The 17,439-nt window shown below is 50.6% G+C and overlaps 1 protein-coding gene across 5 annotated transcripts in view; it reads right to left on the bottom strand.

Annotated features, from left to right (window-relative positions):
- Positions 1 to 17,439, bottom strand: part of KANK1 (KN motif and ankyrin repeat domains 1) — a 207,786-nt gene that overhangs the window by 28,102 nt on the left and 162,245 nt on the right. For 3 of the 5 annotated variants that reach the window (XM_055309578.1, XM_055309579.1, XM_055309577.1), the window contains exon 4: positions 1,227 to 3,869. In XM_055309578.1, the coding sequence (XP_055165553.1) occupies positions 1,227 to 3,869 (2,643 nt within the window). Of the gene's footprint in view, positions 1 to 1,226; positions 3,870 to 6,929; positions 6,951 to 7,051; positions 7,144 to 17,439 lie in introns of those variants that run through there. The other 2 variants (XM_055309580.1, XM_055309581.1) reach the window with 2 other exon arrangements.

Raw genomic sequence — 17,439 nt, 5'->3', positions numbered from 1 at the left:
TGTGAACCACTGACATTCATTTTACCTGAGGCATTTGGTCAGAGTGGAGAATGTGTTTCTGGTAGCTTCCCAAACCTCAACAATAGTTTGGTTGTCAACAAAAGAAGCCACAGGCAACGCGCTATGAGCACCACCACCAATGACTACGAGGGCCTATCCTGAGCTCCCTGCATGTCAGTGCCCTTCGAATTCCCATTTTACAAAAGGAGTGTAGAAAAGGGGGGCTTTCCCCTCTCCAGGCCATGCTGGTTTGAGAGAGCTGGAGAGCCAGAAACAGAGCCCTGCCCTAGGATGACATGATGACCACTTAGGGACACATCATGCATAGGGAAGTCATTTTAACGAGGCCAGTGGGGAAATACTATATGCCGTAAAATCTTTCAGGGTAATTTCTCAATTAGTTTCAGTTTAAAGAAAAGGGTGGGGTGGGGGGTGAGCCCGAATCCCAATGTGTAAAGGAAGAGAGACAAAAATGTTAAGCACCTATCAAAATGAACCGTGGGAAAGGCCCCCTTCTCTGGCTCTGGAGGTCCTCATCAGAGAAGCCTTTCTGGACCACCCCATCTCTCCAGAAGCCCCCACCCTGACCATCACCACTCACCCTCCCTATAACCGGAGTTCTTTTCTTCATGGCACGTGTTACCTCCTGACATATTTCAGGTCTACTGTTCACTGCCCGTGCCTTCACTGGAATGTGAGCCCCGTGAGGACAGAAGCCTAGGCCTTATGCCTGGAACACGGCAGGAAGACAATCAGTGTTTGCTAAATTAACACATGAATTAATGGAATACCTCCCCCTTCGTCAAAGCCTTAATTAAGAATGTTTTATGCCAGAATTTTTTAGTGATCAAGTACTGGTAACTATGGTAACAAACGCAGTGGGACTTTCCCAGGCTGTCCTGGGCAAAATGAGCAAGGACCTAACGAGAAGACGTTGTAGCAAACCAGCAGGCCGGCCAACCCAAGCGTGTGCTTTTCTGCTCCTGGCCACTGTCCTCAGCCAGAGCCCAGCGACACCATCAGACAATGGGAATCAGCAGAGCTGCTTACAGGTTTCGATCCTTGGTGTTCACTCTACGCACTACCATTCTGAAGCTTCCTCCAGGGTTCCAAAAACATGGTTCCAGCAGGTAAAAAAAAAACAAAAACAAGCAAAAAACCCTACCTCCTGGAAGTACATTATCCCCACCTCTCCTCACGCCCAGGTCCCTGGGAACGCCACCTACCTGTGACTTTACCCAGACTCATTTTGGGGAAGTCAGGGTTCCTCAGTTCCTCCGTACTCGCAGACTTCATGACAGAGTTGATTGAGGACAGGGTGCTAATGAGCTGTGAGTTCAGAGAGCCAATCTGCGAGTGCGGCTCCCCAAAGGCCTCTGCCAGCTCACTGTAGTTCTCTGCCAGCAGCGTCTGCTGCTCTGCCAGCAACTTCTGGACGCGCTCAATGTAGTGATCCAAGCCGGTCATCATTCCAGGAGGAGCCTGGGGCTGGGGGCTCTCCATGAACTCGCCAACAGGTTCATCCCCAACACCTACGCTCCTCCTGCTGGCTGCCAACCCCAAGGTCAACTGGGGAGGACCACAAGCTATGGTCCTCATCTTGAGACCAACCAGATAGTTGTCGTTAATATTTATCTGCCCCACGCCCGACTCTTTGGTCTTCACAGCCGATGGCCTGTCAAACCCAGCACTGCCAGAGAGCACTGTTCCAACCCCAACGGACCGCATCTTGGCGGAGGAGTTGACATCCTTAACCCGGCCTTCTCCTATAGCCACCGTCCGCGTCTCCACCATCTGGGTGCTGGTCTGCTTGTCCAAAGTGCTGACGGAAGTGTTGGTGCAAGATTCCACAAGGGTGGCCACCTCAGTGTTGGTGGCCTGGTTCACCTGTCCCAGGACCGTGCTGGTGTGCTGGCTTGCGGTCTGAGGCACTGCCATGACAGCAGCGTCTACCTGGCTTATAGCCTCTGTGTTCACGCTGCGGGAGGTACACTCCTTGGGGGGACAAACCGTCACGTCAACAGAACAGTCTCCGCAACCAATGGACCGCACTTCTTTGAGATTCAGGTTGGTCTTGAGGAGCGAGAGGTCATTCACAGACTCCTCTGTGTTGCTCCCTGTCTCACAGACGCTGGTTTCCACGCCCACGCTCTTGTCACACATCTCCACGGATCGGCTGGTGCACTGGTCACGGACGTCCACACGTTCCTTAACGATCCAGCAATTCATGGGCAGCTCGGGCCCAGCGAGCCTACTCTCCCGGCTGGGCTGGCAGGAGATGCCCACGCTGTGTGTCTGCACCGAGGTCCCGACACACGCGTCCACCACGTCCAGGTGATGGCCTGCCATCTGGTCCCTCGTGGGCACCACGGCCTCCACCATCTTGTCGCCAACCAGCGGCTGGGCCATCACGGCCTTGTCCACCTTCTTCCTCGATCCGGCGGCCTGCAGCTCTTGCTTCAGTTTAGTCATCTCGCGGTCATGCGTGGTTTCCTTAAGTTGAACTTCCAGGCGGTAGATCTTTTCCTTCAAGGCTTCGATGGTCTGCTGCTGTAGCTCTATTTCTTTGTCGGCCTCGGTGGTCACTCCCAGCATGGCTTCAGTCACGCTGATGGCACAACTCCTCATCTCGGTGGCCGTCCCCACAGCGGCGTCCCGCCGGGACCCGGAGGCCCTGCGGTACACGACCACGCTGTCCATGGTGTCGTCGGTGCCCACAGCCACGGACCGGCCCTCGGGGGCGGGCTGGCAGCCGCTGTCCTGGATCTTCCGCTCCAGGGCCTGCATGTCGGCCGCCAGCTGCCGGAACTCCCGGATGCTCTGCGCGCTCTGCTCCACGCTCTCCATCTCCTCCTCCTCGTAGTCGATGTACAGTTCACCGCCGCCGCGCCGGGCCCTGGAGAGCTGTTCCAGCTGGGACGCGTTCCCGGCGCTGTAGGACCGCTTCCTCACACCACAGGCGTCGTTCTGGGCTGTGGCTCTCTGGTTTTTCAGCTGTGAGGCCAACTGTCTTTTCTCCTCTTGCAGGACAGAGATCTTCACCTGGAGCACGGGGATGGTGCGCACCTGCTCCTCGAGTTCCTTCAGGCGTTTCAGGGCCACGGCCATCTGCTCGCGGATGTGCTGCAGGTGCATGGGGCTCACGTTGGTCACGGGAGTGGAGATCCCTGAGCTCAGGGGGCTGTGGCGGATGGAGCTCCCCATGGAGGAGGTGGTGGCAGTAGCTGGGACATAGCCCCCATAATCCCCGTTGCCTTGGTATCCATTCTGAAGTTGGTGCATGGCAGGATTGTGGTTTCCGGAACCCAGAAAGGAGGACAACGAGCTCGTAGAGCCCATGCCTCCAAAACTGGCCAGCCTGGGCCTTCGGAACTCACCCGGCGCCACCTGCATGGTGACTCTCTCCTGTTCCAGTCTTCTCCGGGTCTCCATCAGTGTCTTGGTGACATGAAGGTTGTGCTTTGGGAGCTGTGGGGAGGGTGGTGGCAGCTGTCGACTTTCTGGGATGGTGAGAAAAGTGGGTGAGGTCTCCAGGGGGGCAGGCGGCCTTGGGACTGGAGTCGACGTCACTTGGCTTCTGGCTAGGAGGAAGTGGGGGCACTGCTTGTTGTCATCACTGTTGGAGGATGAGAGGGATTCAGTAGAAGTCCACACACCTTGCTGACTGGCCGTGGCCCGGCTTTCCGGGCATGGCACAGATGGCTTCCGCCTCTTCGGGATGTTCAGTTTTTTGATGGTGTTTCCTTTCTGTATGTCATCCACGTACTTGAGGAAATCCAAGTCTAGTTGATAACCATAGGGGGTCTCCACAAAATAAGGATCTTTCTGTTCCTTGTCATGATCTCCGTTGAGAACATCCTCTGCTTTTCCTAGGAGAGCGAGAAGAGAAGATTATAATTCCATGTGAGACGCTCAATGATTAAAAACTACTCTCTGTGTATGCTGCAGCGTGGCAAGCTAGCATGCTTTAAGAGTTGACGGACTTCTTTCTCTTCTAATCCTGGATCTACACTCTAACAGCTGGGTGAGTAAGTTAATAAAGCCCTTGGAACTTCAGTTTCTCCCTGAGTAAAAATGGCAATACAAGTATTTACCTCATAAGGTTGTTACAAGAATATAATGAGACAGTGGTTTTTAAAGAGCCAAGCGTGTATGAAGTCCTTACTAAACACTTTCTTTTTGAAAAGAATGCACTGAAAAGACTTGAAAGCATTTCAAGTAGATCATTTCTTTTGTTGTGTACAGTCCACTGAAGGAGAGAGAGCAGTCCTTAAGACGCCTATTTTAGAAAGTGAATTCTGAGGTACAAAGAAGTGAAAAGTCACGATAACGGACCAAATCGGTGCAGATCCAGGAAGCCTGGGATGTAAGTTCTTACAGCATTGCTCTTTTGCAGACTTTCTAAATAGCAAGTGCACCCCTGTACTTGAACACCTCCACAAGAGTATGATTTGCTCTGACCGCCCCCCCCCCTTCCTTGCTGAGAGATCCGGGACACAGGACAGTGAGTGATGAAGTCTAGCAGCACGGGTGCAAGAACACAGTCGGAGGGCAGACCTCAATTCTATTTAGTGTCTTCCCCTTTAAAACCACCACCGCCACCAAAACCCTGCCCCAACCAGAGAAAAAGTTTCCTCCTCTTTGTCTTCTTTGGGATAAAACATTCGCTATCCCAAGAATACCTCGTTTTGTATCTGTAGCACATCCAAGCAGATGCAAGAGAGAATGAAAATAAAAGCAAACCTATATGCCAAACACTGGATCATGTGGCATTCAGTAAATGCTACTTCTGGCTAAACTAAACATTTAGAAGAGGAAACGCAAGAACTTTTCAGGGCACAGACCTTGCTCCTGACCTGAGCTGTGCATTTCAAACTGAAAAGTGAGGCCGTTTTTGTTTGTTTAAATTGCAGGATTAAGTAATGTGTTTCCCTAGAGTCCTAATAACAAGCTCTGCATTTTTTGAGTTACGGAAAGGACCCAAAAGCAAGGAATGAAAATGCAAGCCATTTGTACCCCTGTTCCTACCCTGGGGGTAAAAACCCACCCGACTGCTGTCAAGCAATTTGGGTTGCCTGCCTGCCTGCCTGCCTGCTCTTCCCAGTCCAAATACTGCTGAGCATTTACACCTGATGGTGTGAATGCCCGAATGCTCTGAGCAAACCTTTCGCCTCCTATTCACCCTCTTTCCCCTGAAACGTTGGAAAGAAAAATACAAAAAAGACTGCCAGGTAGCAGAGTAAAAAAGGTGGTGTGTTCTTCGTGTCCTGATTTAAAACAATAATAAACTGTTCTTGCCGATCGCGTTTAGGCACTTGATTTTATTTCTGAAACGTGGAAAGAGAATTCTATTTGAACGAGGTGCTCAGCCTCAATCACTTTCTAACCTAAGTAAGGGTGAGCTGACCACGAGCAGGCACCCGGACACTTGGGGCTCATGCTAACGCAGCACGTCTTCCCTTCCTTATTTCTTTCCTTTTTAACTCCACATGGACAACACGTTCACTCAAAATATGCAGCCGGACCTGTTTCCAGGGCTGTCTGAAATTCCACAAGCAAAGAGAAGCTGCCGGCTCGGGTGTCAAGCAAAAAGCAGGCATATCTGGGACGCCTGGGTGGCTCAGTGGTTGAGGGTCTGCCTTTGGCTCAGGGTGTGACCCTCGGGGCCTGGGATCCAGTCGCATATGGATCCCCGCAGGGAGCCTGCTTCTCCCTCTGCCTGTGTCTCAGCCTCTCTCTGTCTCTCATGAACAAATAAATAAAATGTTAAAAAAGAAAGGCAGGCAGATCTGACCCACGGAGCCGGCCATTGGCGATTCTAAAATTGAGCCAAGGCTCCTGCAGCCCACAGAGGCGAGGTGGGGGTGAGGGTGAGGGGTGATGATGGGGGGGGGCCGGCTCAGTCCAGAGACCAGGCCCGCGTGCACCCACCCCCTCGGCTCACCTCTGCGCTCCTCTCCCTGCTGGGCCTACAACCCCCTCCGGGGCGCACACCGCCCCCCTCCGGGGCACACACCCTCCCTCCCCGGGCACACGCCCCTCCGGAACGCACACCTCCCACCCAGGGCGCACTCCCCCTCCTGGGCCCACACACTCCTGCTGGGTGCAACCCCCCCCTCCCGGGCGCACAGCCCCCTCCGGGACCCACACCTCCCTGCTGGGTGCACCCTCCCCTCCTGGGCGTACACCTCCCTGCTGGGCGCACACCCCTCAGGGCGCACCCCCTCCCTCCCGGGTGCAAACACCCCTGCTGGGTGTACCCCCCCACCCCGGGCACACCCCCCCCTAGGGCGCACATCCCCCCTCCGGGCACACACCTCCCTGCTGCGCGCAACACCCCCAGGGCGCCCTCCCCCTCCCGGGCGCACACCTCCCTGCTGGGGGCACCCCCCCGGATGCACCCCCTTCCTCCCGGGCGCACCCCCCCAGGGCGCACCCCCTTCCTCCCGGGCGCACCCCCCCGGGCGCACCCCCTTCCTCCCGGGCGCACCCCCTTCCTCCCGGGCGCACCCCCTTTCCTCCCGGGCGCACTCCCCCCTCCCGGGCGCACACCTCCCTGCTGGGCGCACCCCCTTCCTCCCGGGCGCACCCCCTTCCTCCCGGGCGCACCCCCTTCCTCCCGGGCGCACCCCTTTCCTCCCGGGCGCACTCCCCCCTCCCGGGCGCACACCTCCCTGCTGGGCGCACCCCCTCCTCCCGGGCGCACCCCCTTCCTCCCGGGCGCACTCCCCCCTCCCGGGCGCACACCTCCCTGCTGGGCGCACCCCCTCCTCCCGGGCGCACCCCCTTCCTCCCGGGCGCACCCCCTTCCTCCCGGGCGCACTCCCCCCTCCCGGGCGCACACCTCCCTGCTGGGCGCACCCCCTTCCTCCCGGGCGCCCGTGCGCGCCGCTCCCCGCCGGCCTGACCGCCGCCCGGAGCTCACCTACCCGGCGCCCGCTGCGCACCGCTCCCCGCCGGCCGCGCACCCCTCCCCGGGCGCCCGCTGCGCTCCCTACCGGCCCCGCCCGCTCCCCGCTCGCTCCCCGCCTCCGGGCCGCCCGCCCCTCACCGGCTGGCTCGCCGCGCGCCGCGGCCCCCGCTCGGACGCCCTCCGTGGGTCTCCACCGGTGAAGGGAGGTCCGACATCCGTGCGCGCTGCGCGGGGCCGCGGGCCGGCCCTCCCCGGGGAAGTCGCCTCCGGCTCCGGGACGCCACCCGCGGCTCTCCTACTGAGCGGAAACCGCGATCGGGGAAACGGCGCGGCCTCCGTGCGGGTGGTTGCGGACGGACCAAAGAAGCCGGCGACTTAAGGCCTGCGCGCAGAGGCTCGGCGTGGCGGCACCGGCCCCCCGCGGGAGAGCGCGGCGGCGGGCTGCGAGCTCCGCAGCGCGGGGGCCACCCAGGCAAGCGCCAGGCGCGGGCGGCGCCACGGTCCGCGCGGCTGCCCCCGGGGCCCCGCAGTCCCGCAGGTCGGCGGCGCGCGCCTTCTGGCCCCTGGCCATGGGCCAGTGACGCCAGTTCTCTCCCCACTGAGCCTCGGCCCCTGATGGAAAGGTCTTCAACCAACCTCACCTGTTCCCAGTTACAACAGTAGTCCACTCTCATATATGTAAAAAAAAAAAAAAAAAAAAAAGAAAAATCACCTACAGGCCATTGAAAGAAGGAAACATGTCACTCCTGTCTCCCCACTTAGTGGCAATATCAATATTTTGGTAAACTCCAAGATTTTTCTGTGTATTTCTTAACATGGTTATCGCACCCATGTTTCAGTAGAAAAGGTTAACTTGTTTTTATCTATTTCTCTTCAAAATGCCTTCTTTAAAAAAAGAAACAGATTGTATTTATTTATTCACGAGAGATACAGAGAGAGGGGCAGAGACACCGGCAAAGGGAGAAGCAGGCTCCCTGCGGGGATCCCAGGACCCCTCATCATGACCTGAGCCAAAGGCAGACACTCAACCACTGAGCCACCCCAGCATTCCTTCAAAATGCTTTTTTAAGATGTACCGATTGAATGTCAGGATTTAGAACACAACAGAACGCATCACATTTTTTCAGTGGAACTTAACAGGCCGGCCCATCTCTGGTTATTTCTTTAGTTCACAAAAAGGCATAGGTCATGCTGAATTATCCCACAAAATGAACTCTGGACTTGTATATCTGGAAATCAGGAAAGGTTAGAATTTAACCATGCTAAGCTGGATTATTTCCTAATGCTGCTTACGGCAGACGATCCTAAGGACTTACAACCCAAGTTTTAGCCTCCAGCAACCCGTGTTTCTCGTGGTGTCATTTTTACAATCAACTGTCCAGCGCATGTTGGGCAATTAAAGACATCCAGGGTCATTCTTTACCTCTTGCTTTCTAGTGTATCTTCACATACAGGAACACATACATGGCACTTATTAGGGGCCTGAGTGATTTCCCAATTTCTCCCCATATGTATGTCTTGTCTCTCTGTGCTTGCCTAAGTACCTGGAGAGCAACAGATTTAATTTTTTTGACAAATTTAATTTTTAAGATCTCCTTCACTGCTCCCCCTTTCCAACCACGCACATCAGTTAATAAGAGGTGGGGAACAGAGGAAACGTGTAAACATGTTTACTGAAGGGACAATGGAACATAGGTTGTGTATAAACAATTTTTAAGAACATCTTAATACTCTGTAGGCAGAAATTGCTCTGCATTAGTGTTTAAGACAATTCTCACACGAAGCTGCTTCAGTGGTTTTATCTTTAGGTTGTAGAATCCTAGAAGGTTTTTATATTATTTTTTATATTTTATGAATTTTTGACATGTAGTTATTTGTCTTTTAGAAAAATATTTATAAGAAGTTACTAGAAAACAAGAGAAAATGTATTGAAATAAACTCCAAGACAATTCATTTAGGAGGGGGATGAACAGGACAGCCATGGCAGACAGCCAGATGTTTCTCAGTACGTGTTATCTCATCTTTGAAACTAATAGGACCCCTGGTCTAGTTGGGCATATATAAAGACTACATTTCCCTAGTCTATTTTATTGTTAGTATGGCCCATATGCAGAAACCTCATAAAACAACCCCCTGGAACCTCCCTTAGAAAAGACAGGGATAGTTCTTAGGCCTCCTTTCTTCCTTGTTACTTCGTTCATCTTGCCGCCTGGAATGCAGATGTGATGACTCGAACATTTGCTGCTTTACTGGACCTTAAGTTCATACACAGAGATGGCAGAACAATGTGCTAGAAAAAATCTGGGTCTCTAAGAGCTTTGATGATCAGAGTTATTATACTATCTCTGGAAAGCCACCTCTATAGTTCTCTGTCAAAGAGATATAAACTTCTCTTTCGTTAAGCTATTTTATGTGTTGGATCTCTGTTCCTTGGAGCTACTCTGAATTCTAATGGATATAGCAATCTCTCCCCTGTGTCTCCCCTCCTGCACAAAAAATTAAGACCACATCTTGAAAAGAAGAAAAATGTTAAACGATGAACTAGGGAGATGTTACAATAAAACATTTTATTAGAGAAATTTTTATTAGTTCAAGAATAATCAGGAAAGAATAAAAACAGCAGTTTAAAAAAAATCTCTAAGTGGGTTATAAAGAGATTCTTAACTGCCTGAAACCTTTTTTTTGGGGGGGGAGGACTAACAAGGTTATGCCTGTTTATATATAGCCAAAGCTCACTAGCTGTGTCTGCAAATGGAATCCTGAAAGTAACAGCTTCCAACCAAATATTCTGGAATCAGAGGGCCGTCCCCTGGGGTTTACAAGAATTTTCTAAATGTCTGGAAATCCAGTGGTGGAGACTGCTCCTGGCACCACCTCTGCCTTCATTATATAGTATTTATTAAAAGCTTAATTGGGTGCAGAAAATGGCCCTATTCAGTGGAAAGAGTAGGAGGAAGGATTATAAGAAATAAAAGGAGGTATAGTCTAGCTGGGATATAAACGCCAAACATCCTAAACACTAATTGAGATCAGCTACAAAGGCATATTATCAACAAGAACAATATGATCGTATGTGAATAATTAATCAAAACAGAATGGAGTTAACCAAGAGCTGACTTTTTTTTTATAAAGATTTTATTTATTTATTCATGAGAATACACAGAGAGGAGAGAGAGAGAGAGGCAGAGACACAGGCAGAAGGAGAAGCAGGCTCCATGCAGGGAGCCTGACGTGGGACTCGATCCCGGGTCTCCAGGATCACACCCTGAGCTGCAGGCGGCTAAACCGCTGAGCCACCGGGGCTGCCCAAGAGCTGAGTTTTTAAGATAAGGCAAGCAATGACACAGTAAAAGGAAAGAGGGGGTGGACGGCCAAGAGCCAGGGCAGAGAGGGCTGGTACAGCCTGGGAACATATGAGTTCAGTAGAGAGGGGGATGGCTGGGTATGAGAGAGGCCACCAGACTCAGGTCCCAGACTTGGGGCATCATGTCCACTTAGAGTTCCCCTTAGGTGAATACCCAGCCCCATGCTAGAGGTTAAAAAAGCATCAATGAAGACTGGCTTGACAGTGTGTGCGGATTAGATCAAGGTAGGCAAAGAGATTAAATTCAAGGGGACCAATTAGAATGTTATAATCCTCAATTGTGAAATGAGGATGAACCAAATAAAAAATTTCTTCATTCAACTTTTAATTAATATTCATGAAGAAAAACAATCTTAGTAATAATATCCATCCATCCATCCATCCATCCATCCAATCCATCTATTGTCACTTACTATTTATCAGGCACTGTTCACACAGTGTGAACAAGAGTTGAGGTCCCCACTTTCACAAGGCTCACAGTCTAGTGGGGAGTGGGGTATATAGGAATAAAACCCCAATAAAGTACAAAGTAGAAATGAAGCAAAGAGGTAGAATCACTAGCATTTCTATTGTTGCGTCAAGATAAGCAGATGGGTCACCCCACGTGGGTACATGGCTTCCTGGGTTGACATCATCTTTGAGCTGACATACTTCCTAAACACAAATGGTCCCTGAGTCCCTCTCTTCCCTCTCTCATGACGCGCTTTGTACGGTCTGCAATTTGGAGTAACCAAACACCAAATGAGACACTAACTAGAGACAATGTCCCAAGTCCAGACCGAAATTAGAGACAACGTCCCAAGTCCAGACCAAATTCCCCTGTGTTCAGAGAGAAGCTGAAATCAACAAACTGATGGTAATTCTACTTTTTTAGATATTTACCACCTATAAAACTTAGCACTCCATGAGAGAGGCCCAATTTATGGCCTCAAGAAAAATTTAAAATCTCCTTGTAGTTCTATCTGCATTAGCAAGGTGTAATGGAGATATGGAGATCTCAAAAATAACCTTTTTGAGAGAGAGAGAAGGAGAGAATCTCAAGCAGGCTCCATGCTCAGTCCCATGTGGGACTCGATCTTGTGCCCCTGAGATCACAACCTGAGCTGAAATCGAGTCAGCTGCTCAACCGACTGAGCCACCCAGGTTCCCAACTTCATCTCTGCTTTTAAGCAAGCTGTATGCCCAATGTGTTGGGTTGAACTCAAGACCCTGAGATCAAGAGTCACACGCTCTACTGACCCAGCAAGCCAGATGCCCCCAAAATAATTTCTTTTAGATGAACAAAAAGTATTATATGATCTTACTTTCCAAACAATATTTGGTTTGAGCAGACAAAAAAATATATTCATCGGGAGCTGGGAGATTAGACTAGATGTAGTAAACTAGTCACAGTATTAACCTAGTAGTGGTGGTTCTCAAATGGGGTGGCGGGGGGGGTGATTTTTGCCTCCCTATGGGCCATATGGTAATGTCTGGACACATTTTTTTTTTCTGGACACATTTTTGGTTATCACCACTGGAAGGGTAGTGCTACTGGCATATCGTGAGTGGAGGCCAGGGCTGCTGCTGAACATCGTACAGGGCACAGGACAGTCCCACCCTCCTTGACAAAGGTTGATCCAGTCCGGGATGTCAGTAGTGTTGAGGTGGAGATGGCCTATGCTAAGGACACTGAGCAGAGTAAAAACTTCCCACAGGGCGACTGAGAATGTGGGCCATAGAAGTCACAGTTTGAAGACCCCCACTTCTCAGTGGGACCGTAACATCATGTTCCAGTGACAGGGTGAAAAATGCCACTTGTAAGAAAACACAAAAATCCTTTTCTACACATTCTACCACAGTGAGCCATTCTTTCTCGCCGCCCCCCCCCTTTTTTTTTATTTTATTTATTTGAGAGAGAGAGAGAGAGCAAGCATGAGCAGGGGGAGGGAAAGAGGGAGGAGCAGACTCCCCACTGAGCAGGGAGCCCAACGCAAGGCTCGATCCCAGGACCCCAGGATCATGACCTGAACCTAAAGCAGACGCTCAACCCCCTGAGTCACCCAGGTGCCCCTGAGCTATTCTTTAACATGAGCAAATATTAAAGGTTTCTGATCGAATATGTCCTGGTAGATTTTTAAACGGACAAGGCTTTTGCTATTATTACTTCATCTATTAGGATACAATGACTTCTCTGTTCTGGTTTCCCTGTTGCACACTCTAGGCCCAACTACTGACTGACTGACTGTACCATGAAAAATACTTACACCCATGTGCCTCAACTTCCACACTTGGTGTGTTTGTCTTCACCAGATACTCTGCTGAAAACCGAAGAACTCTGCTAATTCCCGTAACCTGCGCTGTCTCCACTCCCACGAAGCACTGAGGCTTTGCCCCAAGAGCTGAGTCAGTCCCTGAGAAGCACATAATTATCATGGATTCCCATATTTAAAAGCAGCTGAGTTGCAAGCATCCTGTTGTTGGAAGCAGTCAGAAAGGTTCCGCATTAGCTAGGGCTGAGAGGTGGGAAAGAAAACCAGCAGGATGAAAGAGGGAGGGGGGAAGAGGGGAGAGAAAGAGAGAGAAGTGCTCACAAAGTTAATTACTCAAAGTACAATAGCAACTGAGTTATTAGCAAATCCACTTTTCTGGGCTCGCACCAGTGGCAATGAGGAAACAGTAAAGTGGACTAGATCCTTCTGGACAGGTTTCACAGGAAAGTTCTCCTGATGACATTGTCAGCACTAACACTTTCAGCCCCAAGGACCTTCCCTGTTACCAAGTTTCCAAGCAACACCATCTGGTGGAGAACGCACAAGAAAAAGGAGCACGATGTGAGTGTCCCTCATTCTGCTTTTTTTTTTTTAAGATTTTATTTATTTACTCATGAGGGACACACAGAGAGAGGCAGAGACACAGGCAGAGGGAGAAGCAGGCTCCATGCAGGGAGCCTGATGCGGGACTCGATCCTGTGTCTCCAGGATCAGGCCCTGGGCTTCCAGGATCAGGCCCTGGGCTGAAGGCGGGTGGGCTAAACCGCTGAGCCACCCAGGCTGCCCCTAATTCTGCTTTAAAATAACAAAAGACAGATGAGATTTCCTCCTGTTCTTTCACTTACCAAAGAGTTACTTTTGAACCTGTTCTTTGTCCCTCCCAGTTAACAAACCCATCCATCCGTTCATGCACATCAGGAGCACCTACTAGGTGTCAGAGCCTGTTCTGTCAAGCCTGGATTCCTGTTCCCACGAACGTACCTGATGCCACCTGGATGTCGCCAGGTTGCACCGGTTTTACCCAGCTACCCACGGAAAGCTACGAGAGGAAAGAGAGCAAAGGTGCAAGCCAGAAGGGCGTGGGAAATGCCAGGCCAACTGAGCGGTCACACGCAGCCTAAGTACGATTTTATGGGCTTGGCCTGTTCACGGGGCTGGGCTGTACTGTGGTCTTGTTTCTTATCTCTGTAACTCTTTTTAACTTCTTTTGGATTCTCCCTCTAAATGTTTACGTTTCCTCTCACGGCTGATCCCATCTCTGCTTTTTTAACCTTTGCCCACAGACATTAACCCACACCCCATCTCCGCATCTTCTGCTGTCTGCCATTATCACCCCCTCTTCATGATGGCTCCAGAATCCCACACCCATAAAGGGCCTGTTGATCTAGGGAAGGTGCAATGAGTAGGCCACAAGAAGGATTTGGTCCTCTCACTCAGTAAATATTTATTAAGTACCTACTGTGCGTGCCAAATCCTGCTGGGAGCTACTAAGCCACTCAGATGTAGAACCTGTCTGGGAGAACCTGCAAAGTACAGGGGGAGACACCCGGGGGCTGCAGAAATGAAGGGCCAGTGGTGAGGAGCACCATGAAAGTCAAGTACAAGGGAGCATGCTGGACAGAGCGGTGGGGGCTGTGGGGGCCAGAGGTGGGGGGCCTCCAGGGTGCTCCGCTGTATTTGAGGAGTGCACTGGGCACCGTGCGGGGTGTGAGCTTGCACGGGAGAAGAGGACAGGAGAAGCTCTAGCTAAAGAAACTTTCACATGACAAACCTGCCAGTTTTAGAGACTGAAAGGAGGGCTCTGCCCCAAGAGAGGCAGAGAGGGGGCTGCGCCCCAGCCATGCAGAGCCGGGGAGACAGGTTTTTGGCTCTGAAGCGCACTGGGAAGGTATTGAAAGGTTCCAAGCAAGGGAACAAAATGACCAGATTTGCATTTTCTTTTCTTTTCTTTTCTTTTTTTTTTAAGATTTTATTTCTTTATTTGAGAGAGAGAGAGAGAGAGAGCAAGAGAGACAGAGTGAGCACGAACTTGGGGATGGGCAAAGGGAGAGGGAGAAACAGACTCCTTGCCGAGCAGGGAGCCGGATGTGGCGCTTGATCCCAGGACTCTGAGATCAGGACCTGAGCCAAAGGCAGATGCTTAACTGACTGAGCCCCCCAGGTGCTCCCCAGATTTGCATTATAAGAAGACTGCTCTGGCTAGATGCTGGGGTATGGATTAAAATTCCCTTTAGCATTCTCTAGTAGGTTTCCACTGATTGCTCCAAGCCCCCATGAATTTTTCTCCCAGTATCACAAATTCCTTTGCATGGAGTGAGTTTCAAAAACAATTGGATAAGTGCTAGCCATAGTGTTAAAACCACCAGAACTTAGAATTTGCATTTTGGGACGACCTGTGGCCTACTGAGAAGACTTGACAACCCTCAGCTGCTCTGGGCTGGGCTGGAGACCAGGACGGGCTCTCGGGACTCATGCTCTGGGGCTCTATCCATGACCTCATTACACTGTTAAAAAAGAAAATATTTTTCTTTAAACCAGTGGATGACTCACCACAGAGAAAAATGATAGGATTTCCTTTACTGAAGGTCATTAAAACATGATAAATCTAATCTGGGAGGGACACGTGTGGCATGGACGAGGGTCTGAGTTGGTGCTCTGAGATGCAGAGTACAAATGGGCTCGGTGCTTCAAACTCTAGGATGGGAACTGCAGGGACCGAACATGTTTGTGAAGCAAAAACACTGCCCCTGACAGCCAGCAAGCATCTCTGCACAAGACGGAAAGACAGGCAGCACGTTACTGCCACCCCTAGCGCTCCCTCCCACCCCATCCCATACTTGACCCACACCTGCCCAGGGACTGATTCAGCTAAGGGCAGAGGCTAAAGATAGAGGGTGGAGTCTGGAAGAACCTAAGCAGTACACGCTAAAAATCCAAGACTTCCACTCCCTAAACTGATCTCTGAGCAGCTCAATTTCAGGCCAGGTTGTCCCTAGCATCACCTGTCATAGTCTGTCTCTATGACAAGGATCTCTCTGCAGGTAGCCGGCACGGCATGAGGCACACACAACATCGAGAACTCAGAGAACACACACTTGCCCATTAGTTATTCTCGAACATCAGCACACATCAGATCAGCTATTTAAAGACAGTGTCAGGACACCGGGGTGGCTCAGTTGGTGAAGCGTCCGACTCTTGATTTTGGCTCAGGTAATGATCTCACGGTTGTGAGATCAAGCCCCACATGGGCTCCACGCAGTGAGTGAAGACTGCTCAAGATTTCTCCCTCTCCCCCATTGCCACTTGCTCTTGTGCTTTCTCTTAAAAAAAAAAAATACAGTGTCCATCTGGCTCAGAAACTTTCGCGTTCTCACTGTCCCAATCTGGGAAAATTTCGGCATCAAAATGTTATGATTACTGATACAGTAGATTACAACCTGGCAAATAAAACAGGGACCTCTGAGCCCATGATGTTATAATAAATAAATACACTAGATGCCAACTACTGAATAAAGGAATTATGAAAACAGAAAATCATCACATAACAACCGTTATAATAGCGGCTGGTTTGGGGGGTGTTTGAGTGGCTCAGTGGTGGAGCGTCTGCCTTCAGCCCAGGGTTTGATCCTGGAATTCCAGGATCAAGTCCCACTCCGGGCTCCCCACAGGGAACCTGCTTCTCCCTCTGCCTATATCTCTGCCTCTCTCTCTGTGTCTCTCATGAATAAATAAATAAAATCTTTAAAACAAACAAACAAACAAAAAAAACAGTGGCTGATTTGGGAAGGAATCATCATCACTGGATCCTAAAGCCGATGAGCAGAGACTTTCTCCCGACGACCCGGGTACTGCTGTGGCGTCACAACACCTTCCCATAAAGTACTGATCAATCACAAAGGGAAAAATGGGGGCTCTGTAGTGCAGGAAGCTGACAGACAAGCAGGTGGACCAGGTGGTCAAGGCTAACATCACGCCCCCTCACAGCAAGCTCTGAGAAGAGCACAGCATCGTTTCTGTGGTGTTCCTACCTAGAAGGAATGGTGAGTCTGGAAATCTTGATGGATCCTACCTGAAAGGCATCCTATAGAATAGAAGGGCCCTCCTCAAAACCATCAAGGTCAAAGCTCCTGGGAGGCTCAGTCCGCTAAGCATCTGACTCATGGTTTCAGCTCAGGTCATGATCTCAGGCCATGAGATCGAGCCTGGTGTTGGGCTCTGAGCTCAGTGGGGAATCTGCTTGAAATTCTCTCTCTCTCCCTCTCCCTCTGCCTGCCCCCCCCAACTCACTCTCTTGCACACTGTCTCTAAAATAAATAAGTAAATCTTAAAAAAAAAAAAACCCAACCCAACTATCAATGTCATGCAAGAAAGGTCAAGATCTGTTCTCTAAAGAGACATGGCCCAGGCAGGCCTCCACACACACGAAGCGAGACGAAACAAATGTCCTGAAATTTTAACCACTGGGGGATCTGAATCTGGGTGAAGGAGGTATGAGAATTTCTTTACATTTTTGTTGTTTGAAATTATTTCTTAATAAATTGTATCCATATACACATAGGTAGAGAGAATGAGAGATAGAGGTGATGGTAAGCTTCCTTTGCTTGCGCCATCAATGTCTTTAGGGGAGGAGAGCGGGGAGCCACTCCCCAGGAGCACTGCCAACCCTCTGGGTTGCTCCTATATGCAAATAATAAGGCAGCCTTTTTTTTTTTTTTTTTTTTTTTTAATCTTTATCAGGGCCTGGTGCCTCTGCTCTTCTGAATTACATACACTTTGAGGAATTTGACATTTGTTTGAGGTATCCCTGGAAACGGGAAGACCTTCTTCATTATTAATGTTGTAGATGGATATGCCAGGAGCCCCATCAGAGAGAATAAAGTCTACACGCTCCTTTCTGTGGTGCTGGAAGT

This window comes from Nyctereutes procyonoides, unplaced genomic scaffold, assembly GCF_905146905.1.
Source record: "Nyctereutes procyonoides isolate TBG_1078 unplaced genomic scaffold, NYPRO_anot_genome, whole genome shotgun sequence".
Lineage (NCBI taxonomy): Eukaryota > Metazoa > Chordata > Mammalia > Carnivora > Canidae > Nyctereutes > Nyctereutes procyonoides.
This window is presented reverse-complemented; position numbering and strand designations above follow the sequence as displayed.